The sequence below is a fragment of the Hakea prostrata genome, chromosome 8 (genome assembly GCF_041222555.1).
Source record: "Hakea prostrata isolate BN-2017 chromosome 8, UWA_Hpros_2, whole genome shotgun sequence".
NCBI classification, from domain to species: Eukaryota; Viridiplantae; Streptophyta; class Magnoliopsida; order Proteales; family Proteaceae; genus Hakea; species Hakea prostrata.
The window spans coordinates 32,055,101-32,080,361 of NC_142607.1; the positions used below are offsets into that span (position 1 = coordinate 32,055,101).

At 40.2% G+C, this 25,261-nt stretch overlaps 1 protein-coding gene and 1 pseudogene across 1 annotated transcript; one reads left to right on the forward strand and one right to left on the reverse strand.

Moving 5' to 3' along the window:
• Positions 1 to 14,726: 14,726 nt before the first annotated feature.
• Positions 14,727 to 15,323, reverse strand: LOC149007575 (uncharacterized). Its single transcript, XM_089167103.1, has one exon. The coding sequence runs from the start codon at positions 15,321 to 15,323 to the stop codon at positions 14,727 to 14,729; it is 597 nt and encodes a 198-aa protein (XP_089023229.1).
• Positions 15,324 to 23,056: 7,733 nt separating this feature from the next.
• On the forward strand, positions 23,057 to 24,781 carry LOC149007576 (tryptophan N-monooxygenase CYP79A68 pseudogene; annotated as a pseudogene).
• The last annotated feature ends 480 nt before the right edge of the window (positions 24,782 to 25,261 follow it).

Consider the following 25,261-nt stretch of genomic DNA (forward strand, 5'->3'; position numbering starts at 1 on the left):
ACACGATACTGTGCGCTTGCGGTTATTTTATTTTGCAAAAACACTCACAGTTTTTGTTTCCACATATGGCCCTTCCCAGTTTGCAGAAAGCTTTCCACAGTTCCTTGGATCTGATGCTGATTTTTTCCTTAAAACCAAATCTCCTACTCTGAAAGATTTATGTTTGATTCGAGCATTATAATACGCCGCTGTTCTCCTCTGATATTCTATATTACGGTATAAGGCCTTTTCTCTGACTTCATCTAAAAATTCAAGGTTTGCCCGCAGTCCTTCTTTTTTAGTTATTGGATCAAATCCCTCATATCTGTTTGATCCCACCATAACCTCCACTGGAGCCAATGCTTCTGAACCATATGCCAGTCTGAAAGGTGTTTCACCTGTTGGAGTCCTGACCGTAGTCCTATACGCCCATAGTACATGAGGTAGTTCATCGATCCACAAACTATGCGCTTCATCCAGCCTCCTTTTTATTCCTTGCAGAAGTGTTATGTTAGTTACCTCAATTTGGCCATTGCATTGAGGATACGCCACAGACGAGTGCTTGCACTCAATATGATAATCTGCACAGAATTCCTTGAATCTTTCATTGTCAAATTGTGGTCCGTGATCAGTCAGTAGAATCTTTGGTAGGCCATATCTGAGTATGACATGATTTCTGAAGAACTTTTCAATTTGACTTGTGGTAGTTGTTGCCAGGGCTTCTGCCTCTACCCATTTCGTGAAATAATCGATTGCAACCACTACAAACTTTTTCCCTCCAGTTGTAACAGCAAAAGGCCCCAACAAATCCATACCCCACATAGCAAATGGGAGGGGATTAAGAAATGATGTTAGTTGCTCTGCTGGCTGGTTTTGAATTGGTGCATGAATCTGACATTGATGACACCTTCTTACATATTCAATCGCCTCAGATTGCATACGGGGCCAATAAAATCCTTGTCTTAGAATTTTATAAGCCAAAGCTTTCCCACCTAAGTGGTTTTCACAGATTCCTTCGTGAACCTCGGACAAGGCATAAAGAGCATCAGAGGGTCCCAAACATTTCAAAAGTGGCCCAGAAACTGTTCTTTTATATAATAACCCATTCTTTAGAATAAACCTGGCAGCTCTTCTTTTCACAGTTCTGGTCTTTTCCCTATCTTCAGTAAAAGATTTCGCGTCCTCGATGATCAGATTCAGCGACTGGTGAACAAAGATGACAGAGAAAAAGTTGAGGAAATGATGAACCAAAATCCATTTGCTAAGGACATTATGTCAGCACCATTGCCGCACAATTTTAAACTTCCAACATTCACGATGTATGATGGAAGCACAGATCCAATGGAACACCTGGCTCAGTTCAACTCTATTATGATGCTGGCAGGTAACTCTGATGTTTTAAAGTGTCGCTCATTTCCATCTTCCTTGAAAGGATCTGCAACAACCTGGTTCTTCAGCTTATTACCAGATTCCATTAAGGATTTTAAGGATTTGACGAAAGTATTCTTGTCAAGATTCCAAAGTAGCATGAAAAGCAGCAAAACTGTCGATAATTTAGCTGCAATCCGTAAAAAATCGGGAGAATCAGTTCGAAATTACATGAAGAGATTCAATTAGGAGTCAATTCAAATTAAAAATTTGAATGAGGCGGTGGCATATGACGCTATGTTCAGAGGTCTAATAGATGAGCATCTTCTGAAATTCCTGATCATGAACAAGCCGGCGAATATAGCAGAATTGATGACTTGTTGTAATCAGTATGCAAATATGAAGGACATTCTCCAAGCAAGAAAAGAAACTGACAGCAGTGGAGTTAAAAGGAAAGATGATGGAGTTGTGAAATCTGATCAGAGAGATCAGAGAGAGCGAAGGAATAGCAGGAGTTTTTCAAGAAATATTCCTGATCGTCAATACAGAAGGGACATCCCAAGACCATTCCAAGAAAACTACACTCCTCTCAACCAAGAAGATCATAAATTCTGATGCGAATTCAGCATCAGGGATTTATGAAATGGCCATTACCTATGATAGCAAAGGCTGAGAGGAATCCGAATAGATTCTGTAGATATCACAAAGATCATGGTCATGATACTGATGACTGTAGAATTCTAAAAAATGAAATTGAGCGATTGATCAGTCAAGGAAGATTGGACCAATTTGTTCAAAAGAGAAATGGGGGCAACAGAAGCAATGCCGCTGATCAGCCGAGAAGGTGGAATAATCAAACACTAGCAAGAGAAGACCAAACCAAGGGAGATTTTCAATACAACTCTCCAGAGGAAAATGCTAAACAGCAGGAATATCGTCAGATTCAACAGAAGTAGTCCCCCGTCATGACCATCCCGGGAAGTTTGGATTTAAATTCAATTTCAAAATCTAAGGCGCATGCCAAGTACGTAAATACTGTTGAATCTCATGTTACTCCTAGAAGAATCAAAATGATGAAGGACATAGTCTTCATGGAGGAAGAAATGGAAGGAATTCAAGAACCACACGATGACGCCATTGTGGTGGTCATTGAGGTGGCAAACAGAGATATTCATAGAGTTCTGGTAGACACAGGATCATCTGTAGACATAATGTCTTACGAAGCTTTTCAGCGATTGAAGTTGGATACGGTAAAGATAAAACCTTGCAGCACAAGGCTATTTGGATTTTCTGGAGAGTCTACTTCGGTAGAGGAGACTGTGGAGCTAACAATAACACTTGGAACACATCCACAAACGGTAACTACAGTTACTAAATTTTTGTTAATAAAAAGTCTATCAGCATAAAATATAATTCTCAGGAGACCAACGTTGAATACTATTGGGGCAATAATTTTGACAAGACATCTGAAGGTCAAGTTCCCACAGACGGCGCCAAAATGTTGGTGCTATTTCTGCCGATCGCCTCGAACCGTAGTTTTCCGCACCGAACTCCTCAGATCTGATTCGATCTGGTTTGCTCTTCGATCGATCAACCTCTCACTCCTGAAAGAAACAGAATACCAGTAAGAAACGGAGCCGATCGTCTTGATCGGCGTCTTGTCTCTGACGATCTAGTCAGTATGGTAAAGATGGTGTTTCAGAGCTCTCTGGAGCTTCTAAAATGCTTGTAATGGAGTTCAATTAGAGTGAGCTTAGAGTTTGGTTGATTCCAGAGACTAACCTTCTTTCGGATCTTCCCCCGCTTTTATACTTGCTTTCCCGCTTATAACACTTTTTCAATCATAGCCGTCGGATCATCGCTCCTCTTTGGACGTCGCTAATCATCCTTCCTTTATCTCTCAATCGAACCCAACTAAAATTGGTTTGATTGGTATAAACCAGTAGTGGATATATTAGTTACAGCACCTATCATGGTCCAAACTTGTAACAACCTCCGTATTTCTAACCCAGAATCCGTATTGCAGGTCCGATAACCCGAAGGTCTAGGGGGGTTAAGTTGTGGAATATCCGGATGGAAGTCCATGATCCATATCCAGAACCCATGGATCTGAATTCTCTTGATGAAGAACCTACCTTACTTGGAAGTTGGACCTCTGGTAGAAGGCAAGTGGTGTCTAGAGATGTCTAGAATGAAGGTAAGACCTCCCCCATGAAGGTAAGACCTCTCCCATGTCCAGAATTCCTGAAACTATAATCCCACATAACTAGTGTAAGTTTTGTTGAGAATGGTTTGGATGTGTGTAATTTGACCAACTGGCCACCCCCTCTAATATCCGCTTTCAAGTCTCAGACAATTCATGATATGGTCGTAGCTTTTTATGATGCCTATGCTGCTATGGATTGAATAATGAAGCAGAGTTGGTTGAGATTAAAAACTTCTTGATGAAGTAGTTTGAGAGGACCATATCAGCTAGCTTTGTAGTATTGCAGCATGTGGTTCAATATATTGGAGCAGGCTAGCATTTATGTTATCATGATTGTATAACACAAACTGCTGCTTTTGTGTCTTAAAGTTCTAGTTTCAAACTATAAACAATTTTCCTTAAGCTAGTGCTTGTTTCGGTGCATATGAGAATGTGTCGAGCTGCATGAGTAGGAATAAACTTTTTGGGTCTATTTCCATTACAGTAAATTGAGTTTCTGATCATTTCCGTTGAACAAATTGACATGATCCTCTGTATCACCATTATTGTGCTTGTTCTCTTTGTCATTGGTGCCATCATTTTTGGGGCCTTGCCCTTGTTCCACAGTATATATCAGTGTGCCACAACCTGTCTTGTGTTTTCATCCTTAGCCTCCCTTTCAGAGCCTTGAATGTGCACCATTGCGATCTAATTTGTCTATGCTTCTAATTTGGTTGATTCTGTTATTCAGTGTATTGAAGTCTATTTGTATGGTCTATGCATCAGTGCTGTTAATTTCATGAATCATCCACTCTGGTCATCTGCATATAGATTTTGTGTTCAGGATGAGGCATTTAAAAACTAGTGAAATGTTCTATGTCATCACATATAACCTTTCATTGCATTCAGATACCAAGTTCCTCAGAAAAATTGAGTCATCTGGTGTTCTTTATTGAAATTGAGCCATTTTTAGGTTCTATACGATTCTTTCACTGCTTTCTACCTTAGACAAAAAGACCAATCCTTCTGCAATTTTCATTCCCCAAATGAGTGCTAGCTCCAGGTTCTATGGGTCTGAATAGAAGTAGATGAATCCAAACATAGTCCTTGAACATGGTAAAGTTTCAAAATAGAACAACTGTTTTACAAGGCTCAATTGGGAAGCTGCAAGTCCTCAAAGTGAAGTAGAATTGGGGTGAACAGAGGAGTAGAAGGTAGAGAGAAAGAGAGAGTTTCCTCCTTGAAATCTGACTTTTATGGTGTTCTCCATTAGAACCTCTATATGTCTGAACAATGAAGCACCAAGGCATGTGAACAGAGGAGTAGAAGGTAGAGAGAAAGAGAGAACTTCCTTTTAGAAATCTGACTTTTATGGTGTTCTCCATTAGAAGCTCTATGTCTGAACAATGAGGCACCAAGGCATTGTGCAGCTGAGTTAATATTTGACTAACCAAACATCATCTATTCCATACACAGTCGAATAAATGGCAATACCTTTGTCATGCCAGCTTACCGTGGTTACACTACACTTTTTCCTCTTTTGTTTTCTATCCATTTCTTGGCAAACAAATGCACCGAAAGCTCTCAATTGGTCTTGATTAGGAGATGGTTCCTTGCTCTGCAACTGGACCTGGTTAGTATGTGCTCATGATAGGGTTGATTATTCAGTTGATGCTTAACAAGCCAGAGAACACCAACAAAGTGAATTAAACAGATCAATGCAGGGTGATATTCAAGGTTTATGAAACGAAACTCGCTTTCTCAACAAAAACAGAAGGGGGGAAGTTCTACATGGCAGTACCAATTTAAATTCAAAAGTAGTTCCTTAAATGGAAAATGGAGACCTCTTCACTAAGGACTCGTTTGTTAACTGAACAAGTGTTTATGCTTTTGAGGAACACCATAAACAGGATTCTTACATCGGGGATGCTAAGTTCCATGAATACCCTTTTTTTTTAAAGTATTTCACTTAAAATCCGTGCACCTAACTTTTGTTTCAAGAAAATTTGTTCATGTTTTTCCAAGTTGAAGTTTTTGAAAATTTCAATTTATGTTGTAAAAATCACTAGAAACAAAACAATTTTATCAAATGGCTTTAAATCCAATTCTTTTGTTTTTGGAAACAAGAAACATCAGAAATTGTTTTACGGTAAACTATCCAAACAGACCCTAAATGTTTGATAGAAGGTCAAAAGAATATTGTTTGATTACATGAAGCCTATGGCGAGATATCTAATGCATTAACGTCTCACCTCATTCTCAAGAAACAGAAGTTTTCATCTATAAATATAATCTCTATAAAATAATAAAAAATTTCATCCATGAAACTCCGCGTTAGTACAAGGACCACACAATTAGACAACAATATATCTTGCACTTAAAATAGAAAAGGAAAACCAAATAAATGTTAATTTGTGAAAATTCCCTTCACATCAGCTTCTCTTTCGCCCACTTGTTTTGGTCTACCTATCAAAAATATGTGGTCCCATTAATTTTTTTAAGCTAGTAAAATCAATATGGATTTGCTTCCCACATGAGCTTAGGTGGGGGACAGATTTTTGGACCAACCATAGAGCATGGGTTCTAAACTCGAGAGGGATAGAGATATACCCAAGTCTAGACTCTCTCTAGCCAGGCAAGACGTACTCTCATCCTCCCACAATTACATGGGGTCTGCCTATGGTACACGAACAGGTCCTATGTCAGGTCTTATGTGAATTTGGAAGAATGGGTGGACGTTAGTTTCATACGCCAAACCAAGTAAAGGTGGAGGTTTGTTTACATCTATATACATGTGGATTGATCTGGACTCGGCTAAAATCATTTTCCCTATTTCTCTAAAAAAGTATAATAATTAAGCATCGTTATCGCCAACCAAAGCCTTGTATACCTTAAAATAGGTTGTATCAAATGCACAAAGCTCGTGTTTACTAGGGTTTAGGTGAGGTTAGGTGTGCAAGGATTATCATATCTTACTTGCTCGTGTTTTTCTTTATCACTTTTTAAAGCGATGCATAACCCTAGCTAAATAAATTATAATACTCTCATTTTCATACATCATAGACCATCAAATCTCTTTATCTCACAAGTAGCCATCAAGAGATGTATTGCCATCGCAACATTAGACTAGAGTATAGTTAGTTTTATGTTCGGATGTAATCGAGGCTTGCACAAGCTAGCCCGATGAACCTCAGATATATATATTGCTTACAAGTTACAACTAAAATTATATTGCCCTTCTAGTGAAGTGATTTTTATTTTGATGAAAGAATAAAGCAATTACACGGATATATTTGTTCTTAAGTTTGTGCACTTAGGTCATATGGGACCTCTAGAGCTAAACTAGTGAACCAATTCAAGAGTGGGGGGCTTAACACTGATGTGTTGCCTTTGTTGCTAATGCAACTTTAATCAAAATAGGTACTAAGTTAAGAGGGGCATGCATTGTTCTTCAGCTTAGGCAAGAAGTTTTGACAGTTATGGGTTGTCGAACCAAATTTCTTTGAGCTCCAATCCTCCCATCCTAGCTTTCTTAATCCCTGGTGCATTCCAAAAAGATGTGCCTCCATCTCATCTTCCTTTTTAGTTCTACCATAGCTGACAACTTGGATACGTCTATCCCAGCATAGACCCACACTCCATCTTGTGCATCCCAACCGTTCATTAGATATCCCAGCACATAGTAAGATGGGATGGTTCGTTTTTAAAAAGCTACACAGATTACATGGATTTGACTTGGTGGGGATGCCATATTGCTGACTTCTTGTAGCCTAGTTTTTCCACATTTGTTCTTTATTGCAGATTTTTAGTTCAGTTATCCATTTTTTAATGTTCCTTATCACTTCATAGGGGTTGGGCCCTTTCTTATTGTAAAGACAATAGTTTTTTTCTTTCCAAATAAAATAACATGTAATTATAAAAATAGAGGGGACCAAGTTTTAGTTTGCTTACCAACTATTGGCCATCAGCCTAAAAGTTGCAAAGGTGTTGAATGGATTTTTGGTTCCATTATTTTGTTCTTAGCCCCAAGGGTCCAGCCACGTGGATTTTTTTGGTCCATTTACATGAGATGAAATTGTGCCACACTGTCTTCGTCCATTTCCGCAAAGAATACAATCCACAAGAGCTTCCGTCCACTAGGAAATGATAGTTTTGAGCACAATCCCTGCATCCAAGAGATGTCAAAAGAAAGCTTTAAATTTTCGGTGGATGGGTAGCTTCCAGAAGAACTTCTACCACTTCGAGAAATTGTTGTGGACAGTGGGGAATTTTTCTTTTAGAATTGCTAGCTCAACTAGTTTGGCAACGAACTCACCATTAGGTGATATTAGAGAATACCAGGAATCAGATTCATTAGTTAAAATGGTGGGTGGAAGAATTGAGCAGGGATGAGATTGCAGTGGGTGTAGGTTTGAGAGTAATTCCTAGTTTAATTGTCATAATCTTGTATGACTTTTGCAACAATCGCCTTCCTTGTCTAGAGGGAGAAGTCTTGGTATTCAATCACATAGTTCTCGTTGGATTGGACCCACGGGTCAAACCGAAAGAAAGTGTTCATTCCATCTCCTACTTTTCTTCTGACCATTGTCTTGAGCCTTGGAAGGATACTCGTGATGCTATTCCATATCCAAGAACCCTTTGTTACCAAAGCTTTGGGGTCAAAAGGAGTCGTTCCTCGTAATATTTGACCTTCAATAGTTGTACCCATAGTGCATTTGGGTTGGTTAGGAGTCTCCACCCTTGTTTTAAAAGTAGTGTTGTATTGAAGTCATCCATCCTCTGGAAACCTAAGCCCCCTAAATTCCTTTGGTGTTCAACATTTCTCCCAGAGATGATATTCATTTACTTGCTTTTACTGGGGTTGTCCTTCCAAAATCTCTGGCACAGGGAGTTTATTTTCTTGCAAATACCTTTACGGATTTTGAAGCCTTGCCATTGCATAAGTACTCACCTCCTTGCAAATGTGAGATTGGTGGCTTTCAAAGTTGCTAGCTCTCTTGTCATTCTATCTACAATGCTCATCATGCTCTTTGTCTTAACTGTCCCCTGAAATAGGTTTTTGCCCAAATATGCCACATCTTTTTTCTTCTTTGATACCCCAAGAAGATGATTTGGCTCCTGACTCCCTCTGGACATTACAGTTAAAGTAGGCCCCACTTTTTTTCAAAGTAGTTCCAACATTACTTTAATGGCAATGACATCTTCTTTTCATCTCAGTAGAAAAGGAATGTGTCATCTGCAAAAAATGAGTGAGAAATTTCCGGCGCCTTCTTCCCATCCTAATACCATGAAAAAGTTTAGGGTCTTATATTCATTTAAGAGTCTAGATAGAACTTCCCTAATCAAGAGAAAAAAATAAAGGCTCAGAGGACATCCCTATCTTAGGCCTCGTGATACCAAGAACCACAAGTATAGAGAACCATTCAACTTAATTGAGGATGAAGCCATTGATAGGATCTCCATGATCTTGCACCAATAGTTATCAAACCCTAGAATTTGGAAAAAATTTATAACAAGACCCCACTCCACCCTATCATATGTTTTTGACATGTCCAACTTAAAACCACATAGCATGTTTTCCTCTTGTCTTGCTTATAAAATATATCATTTTGTGAGTTACTGTAATTTTATCCATGATTTGCCTATTTGCAACAAAGGCCCCTTCATATGAAGAGATAGTGCTAGACAGAAGAGATTTTAACCTATGAGTCAAAAGTTTAGCAATGTTATTATGGCTAAAATTGCGAAGGCTTATAGGTATATTGTTTGAAATAAGTGTTGCATTGTCCTTCTTTGGGATGATGCATAATAGTGTATGGTTGATCCCGAAGGGAAGTCAAGCATCTCTAAAGAAAGTAGAGACAAAGTTTAGGACATCCTTCTCAATCATATCCCAATGCTTTTGTTAAAAAAAAGGCATTAAAGCCATAAAATCCTAGAGCTTTGCACAAACCAAATGAGAACACAATTTGCTTGATCTCAGCAGGTGTGGGTAGATCAGAGATCCCCATAAGAGGGGTGGGTTACCGAGAGGAGGGACCATACATTGTTACACCCCACCCAGCCGGATCCGGTCATTACCCGAATACCCGTGGGGGTGATACACTGCAAGACCTAGGTTCAGTGACAAATCCATACAACACATGATATAGCATAATTAAATGGATAAGAATAAATCAAGTTCAAGTTAATAAATTATCAAGAATGAAAAAGAAAGGATTACAATATCCAAAACCTCCAATCAAAACTAAACACCGGAGTTCTAAGAAAAGAAAGAATGTTTAAAGTTGTGGAGGAAAATCATTTAAGGAAACTCTAAGGAAAAAAAATTCATAAGAGCAATCTTGACATGAACATGAAGCGTCATGTGCTTCCACTTCTTCTCCGACTACGCCTTCCTGGTAGCCATTCATCAAAGGATCCTCAACGTAGGAGGGGTCCTCATAACCTGTAGAGCAGTCTAAAGAACAAACAAAAATAAAGGAATGAGTTCATAGAACTCAGTGAGGTAACTTTCACATCATATATTCATCCAATTTCCATGTTATAATTCCTAAGACAATCCTGTAATTAATAGTTTAAACAAACAGATTCATAGTGATGATATAAGGTTCCTAACTCTATAATGTAGTCTCTAAGTAGACATGCATTAAGTGATACACCAGTCTTCTTTGGGTGGTCTCATCACTCTTCCCTCACGGCACTAAAGTACATCTGTTGGGTTCTCCACGGTTGTTGGGTCAAGTCACATCAATCCGTGGATGGGGTATAAGTCACCACTCTCTCACATCATTGTTTGGCATGAGAACTGGTGCGTGTCAAGGATTACTCTAAGCCCAATGCAAAGTCATACGGTCTCGTACTACATATCGTATGGATACTTCCCCTATTACACCAACCAACTCGGTTCATTATCTTTTCCCGCCTAGAGTCAACCTATCCTATGGCACCAACCAACTCAAACTACGTTGACCCCTAACCCTATGGTCATCCATATATAATGGACAAGATGCTCTCAATGTCCTCTCATGGGTTGGTTACCGGTCTTGAAAGCCCATGAGCCCTTATTTATTATATGCAACCCTACCATCTCATGATGGTAGTGGAACTGCTTGATGCTCATAGGACCCAGCCACTAATTCATAGGTTAACCGGTTTCAATACCCTTACCGGAAGGGTAGTAGTACTCATGAGGTCACCAAGCCAAACATTTCTAGACATGCCTTAAGTATGTCAACCTGTAATTAGGGAAAGCGCCAAGGGCACCATAGAAATGCGTCCCATACCGCCTCCTCTGGTGTCCTATGACATAAATGCCAAAAGGCATTCCCCATTCCCCAATCACAACCTAAGCAATCACATAAGGTCACTAGGGCAATGGGCGAAGCCACAACCCTAATAGAAAATACAAGGTACAGAGAATAATAAAATTCCTCCTCTCCCTTCACATACATTTCGATTCATTCCTCATAACAATAGTAATAGATCTAAAAGCAAATAGCAAAGTCAGAAACAATAGCGTTACCTTCCTATCTTGCAAAGTCGCACACAAGCATAGTATGATAATAGAAATTACAACAATTTATATTTAACAAAAGAAATTAAAATATAAACAATTAATTAAATATAACATGGTTATTCCTCACCTTTTACTTTGATCCTTTCTCCACAGTCCAAAAAATTCACTCCCACAAGTTTGGTGACTAAAGATACATAAACCTATTCATGCAAAAGAATTAATAATCACAAATTAGAGCCAATCTGTGTTTCAAAGGATATCCCAAAATCTTCCCACGAAAACAGAATTCTGACCACTAGGTTAAAAAGGGTAGTTCTCAACCTCATTCGTGAATGGTCTCTATTTCGTCACCAATTTGAAGTTGAATCAAAATGAAACTTTGGGAAAGTCTAATTGGCAGCAAAAGGATCCTACGGGTACCTTCAATTTGATTCAATTTAATATAGATAAAAAAGCCCCAAATTTGGCTCTCCTAAATCACCCATGGGCGACTCAAATAATCATAATGCGAAATCTTTCGCAAGGGAACGTACCATTATCACTTATACTCAAGGGAAACGTTAATACAAGAAACAAGAGCATCCAAGATACCTAACACTCTTCCTTTTCAAGATCTCACAAAAGAAGAGAAGATAAATTCCTACAAACTATGTTTAAAGAGAAGGGTTTAAGAATTATAACCTTTCCTATCGTTCTCGCAACGATCCGAGTCACAGAGCACCTTTGATTGGATGGGATCTCCACTTCTCCTTGGTTTCTCCTCTTCCCCAAGCCTCTGCCTCATTCTAGCATCAAAAAAATGTATTTAGAGGTGAGCTACAACTTAAAATAGGGTTTAAAAACCCGAAATCCGATTCTACCCCGTAACTGAAAACTAGGTGGGGGGTTGGGTCATCCACCGGCCCAACCAACCGGTCCATGGTTGGACCCCCATTGGAACTCTGATTTTGGTGATTTTTGGCTTGATGGAAAGGTCTTTCGACGTTCTTCATTTGGATACCATAATCTCGTCTGTCGGATTCTCCATCGCCAATCTACGGAAGTTCCAAAATCACCCTTTTTACACTATCATGTTTGATCTTCTCTCTTCTCTTAAACTCTAGAGGAGTTGTCGGGTCATCACAAGGTCCATCCACCGACATTGGGTCCATTTCCAAACCTTCAGGCTTGGCTTGAATGGCTCATAGTTGTTGCCAACTTGAGACCCGGGTTTGCTATCTTGAAATCACGGGTTAAAGGGGTAGAAATCCGGGGGATTTCACATTGATGCGTCAGAATTCTCCTTCTTGCCACACGAATTCTTATTGATTGGGCTTCTTTTAAATCTTCAGGGAGTTTATCATCTCGAATATACTCAATGATGGGGTCCATCCAACACTTTTTGCTTTCTATATACGTAACGAGGTCGACCTTTGCGCTCGGGAAATTTAACTCCTCAATGTAGACCGATGGTTCTAAGGTTTTTCTCTTAGCGTTCGCCAACCTCAAGAGTCATCTGGCTACGAGTTCTCCTTTCGGGGTATTTGACATACCCTTATATCTTTGAATTCCTTCCTTAGAGTTCGGATCAGCTCTTGGTACTTTTGTAATCGAGGCTCTTTTATTCCGTATTCTCCTTCTACTTGGTTGACGATAAGTTGGGAATCACTGTATATTATTGCTTTAGCTACTGCCAAAGCTTTAGTGATCCGGAGCCCCACGATGAAAGCTTCATATTCTGCTTCGTTGTTACTTGCCTCGAGCCCGAACATTAAAGCATATAGGATCAGAAAGCCTCCCTGACTTTTTAGCAAAACGCCCGCTCCCGAACCAAAGTTATTGCTAGAACCGTCAACATATATGTGCCACATACTTGGCAAGGTAGGTTCTCCTTCTTCCTCGATCGGGGTTATGGACTCCACTATAAAATCGGCCAGGGCTTGTGCTTTTATAGCAGTTCGGGGCTTAAAATCTACCTGGAATTCCCCTAGCTCTACCGACCATGCAACCATTCTTCCTGATAAATCTAGTTTAAACAGAACCTTTTTTAAAGGGGAATTGGTCAGCACCTCGATCGGATGAGCCTGGAAATACGGTCTTAACTTTCAGGCTGCTATCATAAGTGCCAACGCCTGTTTCTCGATCGTTGAATATCTTTTCTCGGGATCTAGGAGTACATGGCTGACATAGTAAATGGGCCATTGTTTCCTTTCTTTCTCCTGAATGAGGACAACACTCACGGCCGACTGTGATGTTGCCAAATATACTTGCAAAGTTTCGCCCTTCTAAGGCCAAGAAAGTAGTGGCGGTTGCCCTAGCCGTCTTTTCAATTCCTCTAAAGCCTTCTAACATTCGTTCGTCCATCATGCTTCTTTACTTCCCCTTAAATCCTTCAGGGCTTTAAAGAAAGGTAAGCATTTTTCTCCCGACTGTGAGATGAATTGGGTCAGAGCTGCTGTCCGTCCGGTCATACACTGTATATCCTGAACAGTCTTTAGGGGATCCATGTTGGTCAAAGCTTGTATCTTGACAGGGTTTGCCTCAATTCCCCTTTGAGAAACCATAAAGCCCAGGAATTTTCCCGAAGATACCTCAAAGGCACATTTCTCCGGATTTAGCCTCATATGGTATTTCCTTAAAACGGAAAATACTTCCCTAAGATCTGCAATGTGTCCTGTCCTCTGAAGACTTTTTACTAGCATATCATCTATGTCTGCCTCCATGTTTTTTCCGATCAGATCACTAAAGATCTTGTTTACAGCTCTCTGATATGTAGCTCCCGCATTCTTCAAACCGAACGGCATAACTTTCTAAAAATAACTCTCCCGATCGGTTATGAAGGTTTTGAATCTCTCATCTTCCTTATTCATCAGGATTTGCTTGTACCTAGAATAAGCGTCCATGAAACTTAACGTTTCATAACCAGCAGTCGCATTGATTAGAAGATCTATACATGGTAAAGGATAACAGTCCTTCGGGCATGCTTTTTTGAGGTCTGTGTAATCAGTACACGTCCTCCACTTCCCGTTCGACTTCTTTACCATCACAACATTGGACAACCATGTTGGACACTCGATGGTTCAATAAAACCATACTTTTTAGTTTCTTGACCTCTCCTCTGATAGCCTCGTGTTTTTCAATCGAGAAGTTTCATCTTCTCTGGATTACGGGCTTGACATTTGAATTAATCCATAGCTTGTGTTCAGCCACGGCTAGATCAATTCCTGCCATATTGTTTGCTGACCAAGTAAACACATCTATGCTTTTTTGAAGGAAAGTTTTCAATTCTTCCTTGAAGGGTTCTGATTGTTCGGATCCAATATAAGTGGATTTTGTCTCATCATCTAGCTGCAAGCAGATTCGATCTAATTTTTCCATGGGTTCGGGCCTCTACATGGTGTCTTTGTCTTGATCATCCCCTACCTGGATCAGTAAGGCTGTGGCTTTTTCTGGTCCTACCTTTTCTTTGAGATAGGCCAAATAACATTGTTGGGATAGCTTTTGATCTGAAATTACTTGCCCAATTCCAGTGTCGGTGGGAAACTTTATCTTCATATGTTTTGGCGAGACTATGGCGCCTAGCTTCATCAACGAAGGCCTACCGAGGATCATGTTGTAAGCAGGAAGGTCCCGAACCACCAGAAAATTTACCCAAATGGTGGATTCTTTTGGGAAATTTCCTACCGAAAGATCCAACTAAACTGATCCCTCGGCTATGGCAGATGAACCAATAAATCCATAGAGGTGTGTTGAAGATGGCTTCATCAGACCTTCCTCGACATTTAGCTTCTGAAAAGCTTTATAAGAAAGAAGATCAGCCGAAGATCCCATGTCGACTAGGACCCTGTGTACCTCCCTTTGCCTGATCTTTACTTTGATAACAATTGCATCATCATGAGGCATGCACACGCCTCGCTCGTCTTCTTCACCGAAAGTGATGGGAATTTCTTCCACTTTCTTTCTTTTTTGGGATTCTCCCAATCCCACGAATTTTGATTTTGCTTTTAGCTTCCGCATGGACTTGGGTCCGAGTCCTCCAAATATAGTGAGAATTGGGGATCTGCTAGGTCCCACCAATTCCTTTCCTTTTATAGACTTTGGAGCTTCGACCCGACGCTCCCTGCTTGCCGAACAATCCCTTTTTTCATTGGTCGTTCTCTTCTCATCCTCCCGAACTTTCACAAAATTTGAGAGATGCCCTTGATTGATCAATCTTTCGATATTTGCCTTGAGGTGCCTACAGTCATTAGTGTAGTGCCCATAGTCTTTGTGAAAATGGTAGTATTTCTCCATATTCTTTTCTCCTATGTTTGTTACTATCTTGGATGGCCATCTCAAAATATCCTGATTCTTGATCTGCATAAATATCTCCGATTAAGGAGCATTCAATGGCGTGTAGTCAGGCTTTCTGGCCCGATCTCGATCCTGAACAGGCTGCGTTTGCTTCTGGCTTCTCTCGGGGACCTTTGGTTCCTTGGTTGTTGTTTTAGGTTCCCCTTGTCGTGCATCAAGTATCTCCGCCATTTCTGCCTGTTTTTGACACAGTTGCACTAATTCAGCATAGGTGGATGGCATATCCTGAAGTAAATATTCCAGCAGCTTTCGGTTGGTTAACCCCGTGAAGAGATCCGTTTTTGCCACCTGTTCGTCCAAATTCTCTATCTCCATGGTAACTTTATTGAATCTCTTCAAGTACTCCCGAATCGATTCATTCCTTCCCTGCTTGATTGTAAAGAGTGTTTACTCCATTTTCTTGATTTGGATACCACTCTGAAAATGTCTGATGAACTTGCGGGCAAGCTCATCGAATCGTTGATTCTTCCCAAAGGAAGGTTTGAGAACCACTTCTGTGCTGTCCCGGTTAGGGAAGAGGCGAATACTTTGCAAAGAATCTCGTAAGAGTTTCCAGCTACCGCCATTGTCTGCTGATAATACCTAATATGGGCTATGGGGTCTCTCGAACCATCAAAAGTTGTGAAAGTTGGGAGTCTAAAATTGTGTGGAAACTCGAACAGAGCAATAGCATCAGCAAAAGGAGTTTTTCGGATGACCGAATAGATATCATCAGTTTTTCGCCCTCGAGAGAGTTGCCCCAACCTTTGGTTTATGTTGGCTAGCTCTTTGCCAATATGCAACGATCGTCCATCCTCCGTTCGAACGGTCGTCCTTTCCAAAAGCCTGGATGTTGGGGAGTGAGTGCGAACTCCTCTCGACAGTCTCGTTCGGGATTCAGTTCGGATAGCTTGCGGCTTGTCATGCCGATCGCCTCTTCTGGGTAATTTGCCAGTTCTCAATTCTTGGATTCGTCTTAGGAGATCCCTCTGAGTGTAAGGGCCAAAATTCTGGCCTTCGGCTGGTTGTTCGTCTCCTTCGTTTGATGGTGCTCATACGAGAGGTACACGCCTATCTGCCTCTCCCGCACGTCTCCTAGCCTCCAACTGATCAGGAGCCTGAGGAGCGTCTACTTGCCTAGCTAACGTATGGAGCATTTGCTGCATTTCCAAGAACTGGACCTGCATTTGATCCAATTGCTGCTGAAGAGGATTAGGATGGTTTTCGTGTTCATTTCCATCCACTCCATCTTGTCGTACTTCCTGGACTCGGCTTCCTTCAAGAATATCCATTGGATTATTCCCATCAGGAGGAGGATGGAGAACCAATTCTCGCTGAGCCGCCGCAGCTGCTACCGATCTAGTAACCATGACTTCTTGAAACGTTTCCCATAGACGACGCCAAATGATGCGTCTAGAAAATGTTAAGCCTCCGGCTCTCCTGGTTATGGCCTGCAAAAAAGAGTTAGACGTGGCCCAACCGTGGGGGTCAGGAGGCCACCTCCGAAGCTTAAGTCAGTAACTAGGACTGATCATGAAGGCTTTGGCTGATTGCAGAGCATAAGAATAAATACGTAATCGGGAAACAATTCAGATACCTTTAGAGTGAGTTGATCACTTGTTTATATAGACTTCACCTCCAATTCTCGACCGTTGAGTGAAGTCTCGATCTCTTTCGGTGGCCGTCCGATCATAGGGTTTCTCCCTAGATATTCGGGGACGCAAGTAGTTACCAATCTAAGCACGATTCCCTCACCGCTCTCCTGATAGTTGCCTCCTACAAGTCAGCTTCGTCTACTGCAAAGTTCGGGAGGTCGTACCCGACTTGTAACTGAAGTGTGGCACCCTTATGCTTATTAAATTAGGTTTTGGTCTAACTAGGATGAAGACTGTGAACCCGATCCAATGGGTTCGGTGCAATTTTTCTCGTATCACACATACATTCCACAAAAGATTGATCTAAGGGTTGAGAAGAAGTGTATAAATTCTCCATATAGCTGGCAAACGCCCTTGCAATTTCTCTAGGTGAGGTGAAGCAGCTTCCATCATGATTGATTGACTTAATTCTTCTTCTGTGGTGGTGTATCTTTGAAGACAAAGTGGTAGAGTTTGGTGTTCCAGTCCCCATCAAAAATGTGTTTGCTACTAGATTTTCGGAACCAAGAAAATTCTTTAGCATTCAAGGCCCAAGACAACAAGTCCTTCTTATTATTGATCAAGTCTAGTCAGGGTTAGGGGACAGTATTAGGGTTTTAACCTCAGCTACTAACTAGTCATCAAGATTATCAAAATTAGCAAAGACTATTTATTCTAGTTCTGTAAGAATCTAGAGAAGCTTGCCAATCTTCAACCAAGGGGTGTCACATTATCTTGAGTCCATGCATTTCTAATATCCTCATGGAAGGCAGGGTGAAATAACCATGAGTTCTGGAAATGGAATTGTCACACCTCACCCATTGGTATCGGTCCCGCCCGACAACCCGTGGGTGCAATCCACAGTCACAAGATCCTCGATTTAGCCATCAGTGATAATAAATGCACATAATAATAAATCAAGAGAAAAAACAATCTAATAATTAAATAAAAAGGATATACAAGTATCCAAAGTCCAATGAGGAAAGAATATAATCAAAGGAATGAATAAAGTAAATGTGTCCAAAAGGGTATCTCAATGGAAGCAGAATAAATCATAGTTTAATTGTTATTTTATTCTTTTTCAAGGATGACGATTTTTTCTTATAATTTCTCAATGAACGAAGTCATCCAACCTTCCTTCAGTGAATCACCTAGATTCTTTTGCCATCAATAGGAGCTGTAAGCGCACTCCATGCACTTGCAAGTGGCTTCATGCTGTACATTGCTACCTCCCACTAAAGCCTCTAGAGTTTCTTCACGGGGTTCTCCCCAGTCATACATAATTTCTCCCATTTCAGTATTGCCATCTGAATAATATAACAATAATCTACAAAAAGAATGAGTTCCGATGAACTCAGCAAGGCAACAAGTCTCATATACATGTAAATGTCATATTATGGTAAATAACATAAGAGAAAGATGATATGCATATGTATGGATGCATCTAGTAGCTTACCATGCAAGTCTCTAGTATGGTAGACATGCTTTAAGATATAACACCAGCCCTCCTTTGTGTAAGTTTACTCACTCTGATTCCTCACGGACTGGTAACCTCTGTTGGGATCCCTGGCAAGGGGTTTGGCCCTCATCAATCAACCATGGTTGGGGTTTAGGTCCACACTCTCTCACCACAACCATTGGCATGAGTACTGGCTCATGTTAGGGATTTTAGTCCAATGCAAAGTCCTACACTAACATACTACATGTAGTCCAGATACTTCCCCTATGGCCCCAACCAATTTTGTTAAGTATCCTTCTCCACCTAGGAATGAGAATCTTCACAGACTAGCTACCTCTATTTGACTGCATTCCCTAACCTTATGGTCATCCACATATTGTTGGGGTGGATGCTCTCATGTCCCCTCACGACTCCCAAGCCACTTATTGGATTCCCATGAGCCCAACCCTAACATATGCAACCCTACCAATGCATGATCAATAGTGGACCACTAAGTCTCTGCATTAGACTAACTACCGCTGTAGGATGAAATAGAATCATGTCACCATTATCACGGGTCATTTGGCTTCAATACCCCCGTCAAAAGGGTAGTAGCATGTATGGGTTTCTAACCGTGCAATATAAACCTCCTAGGTATAAAGTCCAGCAACCATGATAGTGTTGGAGGCATCATAGAACAGTGGCTCATACCACAGTCTCTCATATCCCAAGCTAAGGAAACCTAGTAAGGATACCCTCAATCATAGTTACAAATTACAATATCCCATATTTCAACATTCAACAAGTACATTTAATCATCATACACAACATATTATTATCAATGAATCATTCAAATTATTGTAACAAGAAGTTATATGATCACTTATGCATCAAAGTTATACACAGTTCATCACATTACATGTCATATCATATATACAGAAATGTGTAACCTAACCTGTCGAAGTGAAAAAACTACTGAAAAGTGCAATCAAACTTTATAAATAACAAGTTTAGTAAACCTCAGAGATCATCTAGATTAAGGTTACAAAGATACATTTAAGTCAAAGGTTAAAACATAGAAAAACTTAGACAGACCAAGCTACTGTGACCTAGCTAGTAGCTCATGGCGGTTGGTTGGGTCAATCAACTGCCTTGACTGATTGCCCCCTTTTAAGTTAGACTCGTTAGTTCAAAATTCCAAATTTTGATTACTCATCCTCGATTTGATTTTGGAATGATCCAAATCCGAATATCTTCCGTAACATATTAGAAAGTCCATCTCAATCTAAAAATTACAAAAGAGGAAGATTTAGTATCCACTTCATCTCCTTCAACTAAACCAACCCTTGATTCGGATATGAGAATCCATCTTCGGGTGTGATCTAGTTGCGGTCATTGATGAAGATTCTAACCCTCATAACTCATTGCCTATAGAGTCATGGAGAGAGGAAAACCACATTACTACTAAAGAGAGATAAGTAGGGAGAGCATGTGATTAAATAACCTCCAACCGATTTGCAAGATAAATCAAGAACCAAAACTTCATCGTGATTCAAGTGTTCTTCACCACCGAAGACGTGTACTCTGCCTCCTAACTGTCCATAGTAGTCTCCATGAATAAAAGAATATGAAATTAGGTCATGGATGGCTATTTATAGAGGGTCGGGGGCAAATTAGGGTTTAATCCGGCAATTAGACCTGGCCGGTCGCTTGGGGTGGTTGGTTGGGTCAATCAACCGCCTTAAACAACTGCCCCCTAGTACTTTTCAGTACTTGGGTGCTTGGCTCAACTGGTTGATCCCCGACACTAACCTAACATAAACCAACACATGGGGGATTCTTACTTTGATCTTGTAAATCTTCAAACTTGACTTGTCTCAGGCTAGAGATCCACCTTCCTAGTCCATCAGGGTTTCTATTGGATCTCTTTTGGGTCCCCAAAATGGAGGTTCTTCATTGGTAGAATCCATATCCATGGGTTCGGGGTATGGATCATGGGCTTCAATCTGGATAGTCCACAGCTTATTCCGGTTGGACCTTCAGGTACTCGAACTTGTAATATGGATCCCGAGTTATAATTACGGGGGTTTTGTAGAAACAACTTTCTACCACAAAGTGGTGGATCACAGGGTTGCAATATGATAAGATTATGGTTGGATCTAATGGCTACGAGATTGAATACAGAGGGGTTGGGGTAGAGGCTTACCCATAAGGGAGAGGCAAGGATGTGATCCAATTTTTCTTTAATGAGGTTTGGTGGTTTTTGCCTGTTAGACCATGTAAAATAGGGCTCAGGAGTTGAGAGTTTATGGAACTCGAAATCATGGATAATGGATTGGAGTGAGATAGCGAGGGTGAAGTGATTATTTTAATTACATTTTTTCCTATGAAGTAATTCTTTTAATTAAATAGACAATATATGTTATTGAAAGGGGGGGGGGGGAGTGCTTCAATCATTTTAAAGAAATAATTTGTTGATAGAAGGTGTACCTAATATTTTGATACTTACTATTTCCTCCCAGTGCTATATCTTAATTACTACTTTATTCCCTATATTTTTTGCAATTACTAATCCAACCTTCGACTTTGTCTGTAATAACTGACGTCCCCAATCGTTAAGCTTCGTAGTTTAGTGATGTGTGATGGCATGGCATTTTTAATTTATTCAAAAATCCTAAGATAACCTTGAAATTTTATATTACTTGTTAACACTTTTTATTAAATTACATTAAAACCCTTAATAATTAGGGGAAAATTAACCTTAAACCTAAATTAAGTACTAAATTGTCTTTTCTTCTCAAAATTTCAAAAAATAAAATAAAATAAAATAAATCATCTTCTATTCTTACCCTGCAAGGGGAAAAAAGAAAAGAAAAGAAAAAGAACATCTTTCTTCCTCCTCTCAATGACTTTGGTTCCTTTCTTTCCCTAACGAAACTTAAAACTTAGATTTAAAATGGAGTTTTTTTTATTGGTTGCTTCCTTAAATGGGGCCGAAATTGAAGGCACCTCCTTTAAGTGCAAATGTTACTGGTGTTTCACATTTTAGTATTGGTTATGAGTAAAATTGTGTAAAGTAATTCAAAATGACCAAAATACCCTTATGTAGTATGACAAAACTACCCTCCCGTACCTAACCCTTAGGTGGGTGAAGGAGTTTCCCTTTCACCCATCTTCTTGCTATACCTTATCTTACCGGAACTGCATGCCACAGCTAGAAACCACCACACCCCCTCCCTTTTTGGCCACCACTGCCCCCACCACCGGTGGCTGAAAAAAAATCATGTCAATCAACTTTACCCCGACTCAACCAAAAGAAAGAAAATTATGAGGACCAACTTAAACATCTGTGCTGGGATACTGCTGAACTCTTGTGTAAGAGTGTTAAACCAAACAAACACCAAGCACCAATGTGAGGGGGGAAGAAAAAAAAAAAAGCACCTCCAGCACCATAATAGACCTAATAATTTAAAAAAATATAATAATTTAAACACATTTTAAAAATTACTCGATTGGAAGAAATTTTTTTTTTCCCCTTCAAAATTTCATATAGAAAAAGATGAATTATAAAATTTCACCAAAACAATTCTGCTGAGATTAAATCTTTACCAGTGACATTAATTTAGCCACAAATTTGATCATATTCCATGAATGCTAAGAGAGATGGATTCCAATCATCAAATGTCGTGAGAGAAAATTTTGATCTGGGGCTGATAATCCTTATAAAATGGAGTTCATATCCTTTTCACTCAGTCTGCTTCTTATCCATTCACCCACACATACATGAACGTGAAATGCACACTATCTTGTCTTGATATGGGCAGATCTTGTGACTGTAAGTCACACACTCAGGTGAGTGTCCATGAATAAGTAGATGGCCAGGCTGGGTTGAGAGGATATAGCCCTCATAAAATACACAGTATCTTGTCTTATTTTCGTGTCTCACTACGATACCACTTCTTTGAAGATAATATCTGTGTACTATCCGCTATAGCTAATTACCACTGTCCTAGAAAAACGACGGGAAGCAGCAATCTAACCTGTACGGTACGTCGGTACCACAGGCACAACCTTGCATGCGAAGCACGTTTAAAAGTTGTTTGTCAAAGAGTTCTGTCTCCCTCACCGTAAGCCGGCCACAACCGCACCACCACAAGTTTTTTTTTTTCAATTCAACTAATGGGGAAATCATTGAGACAGTGTCACTTCAGAAATATATACGACCAACCATGCTGTTAAGGCATTCTAAGCAATATTTTTCAGTCACTTTAACTCCAGCCCTTAAGCTCCACTTGAAACGAAAGAAAGAAGTGGAAGGAGTAAGGAAGAGAGAGACGGATCCAAACACACCAAAAATGTGGAAATATATATAGTAAAACACACCAGAGAGACTCTGAAATGAAAGAGACCTGAAAGGCAGAAAGGCTATGATCTACTGTAGTGTTCGTATGCGAACCCATGCATAAAACATGTTATGAACCAGTTTGTGGATTATGTTAACCACGAAACTTAGAAGAATATGCCAATTTACTCACTATATGTAAGGCTACCCTGCCCCCTCCTTTCATCCCTTAATCACCACCCAAACACCACCTTCAAGGTTTAGCATCTTCTTGATAGTCATGGAATACATCACCTCCAATATCTCCCCATGGAGTGTTATTCCAGACTGGGTGACCACCATGCTAAGTGGAACCCTAAGGAGCTTCACTCACCCAACTACTGCACTTTTCATCTTTGTTTCCTTTCTCCTCATTGCCCAACTTTGGGCTGAGGTTCATAAGAAGTCTAGACCAGCTCCACTCCCGCCAGGTCCGGTTCCATGGCCTATAGTTGGTAGCATTCCAGAACTGTTCCGTAAGGAGCCTGTATTCCGATGGATTCTTGGTTTCATGAAGGAGAAGAATATTGAAATTGCATGTTTTCGATTTGGTGAGGTACATGTAATTCCTGTTACTTGCCCTGAAATCGCTAGAGAGTTCTTGAAAAAACATGACTCTATGTTTGCTTCAAGACCCATTACAATGGCAACTGAGTATGCAAGCCGTGGGTTTTTGTCCACTGTTGTTACACCATGGGGTGATCAATGGAAGAAGATGAGAAAGGTGGTGGCTTCTCAAGTTATACATCCCATGAGAATCAGATGGCTTCTAGAGATAAGAACTGAAGAAGCTGATAATCTTGTCCGTTACGTATACAACAAATGCATTAGTGGTTCTGTTGTGGACATAAGAGTTGCAGCCAGGCATTACTGTGGAAACGTCATTAGGAAGATGATGTTCAACAAGAGATACTTCGGGAAAGGAAGGAAGGATGGAGGACCTGGTGAAGAAGAAGAAGAACATGTTGATGCACTCTTCACGGTGCTTTCTCAATTTTACATATTTTGTGTATCCGACTACATGCCTTGTCTGCGGGGGTTCGATCTGAATGGACATGAAAAAATCATCCGGGATGGTATCAGGATTGTTGACAAGTACCATAACCCCATAATCGATGAAAGGATCCAAGAATGGAGAGATGGGAAAAAGAAGGAAGCTCAAGATCTTCTTGATATCTTCATTTCCATAAAAGATTCAAATGGGAACCCCTTGCTATCATCAGAAGAGACTAAAGCTCAAATTGCCGTATGATTCTTTCTATGTACATCATTCATTCTTTATTTCTTTATGATGCAGAAGTTTAATTTGCTATGTGTGAAACCATTTTTGCAGGAATTAATGTATGCATCGGTGGACAATCCATCAAATGCAATTGAATGGGCATTGGCAGAGATGATTAACAAGCCCGAGATGCTTCAGAAAGCTATTGAAGAAATTGACCGTGTTGTCGGAAAGGAAAGGTTAGTTGAAGAATCGGACATAAGGCAACTGAATTACATCAAGGCATGTGCTAGGGAAGCCTTTCGACTACACCCGGTTGGCCCTTTTAATGTTCCACATGTCTCCAATGCTGATACAGTGGTTGCTGGTTATTTCATGCCTAAGGGGAGTCATGTCCTAATAAGTAGAGTTGGGCTAGGTCGGAACCCTAGAGTTTGGGATGACCCACTTGAGTTCAAGCCCGAGCGACATTTGACGGATCCCTCTGTGGTGATTGATTTGGTTGAACCAGAGTTACGGTTCATCTCATTTAGCACCGGGAGGCGTGGGTGCTTAGGGGTCGAGCTCGGGTCGGCTATGACTGTTATGCTGCTAGCGAGACTTCTCCAAGGGTTCGATTGGGGACCAACCCCAGGAGAGTCAAAAATTGAGCTCAATGAGTCAAAAACTGATCTTTACTTGGCCAAATCATTGCTCGCAAAGGATAAACCTCGATTGCCCTTTTATTCTTACCCAATTGACTAAAATAATTCTTCCAGCCAAAGTTGATCTGAAATGTTTAAGTACACACTAGCAGTAGGCAGGTGTGTCATCTGAAATCATTTGGTTTTTGGTAGAAACCAGTAAAACCATAATGCTAAAGAGTAATAATGAATAACCAATGTGTACTAGGTCTCTAGGTCTCTTCGTGTACGATCAACAGAAAAATCCCTTCAATTAGAGAGGCGGGCCTTATGATTGAAGACATGCAGCATGTAATTTCTTCTAAGGGGGATTTTGTAGTTAATTATGTCTCTAGGGTTTTTAATTATGTATCTTATTCCTTAGCTAGGATGATCTTGTTAGTGGCAAACAAGTCACTGTACCCTTGTTCCTCTTGTTGACTTTTGATTTTTGTAATCAGGATGTTGCAGCCTCGGTTTGCCTACTTTTGGAATGAATATCTTCTTACCAAAAAGCAAAACAAAAGTAAAAATAAAATAAGGGAGAGAGCTGTCAAAAGGT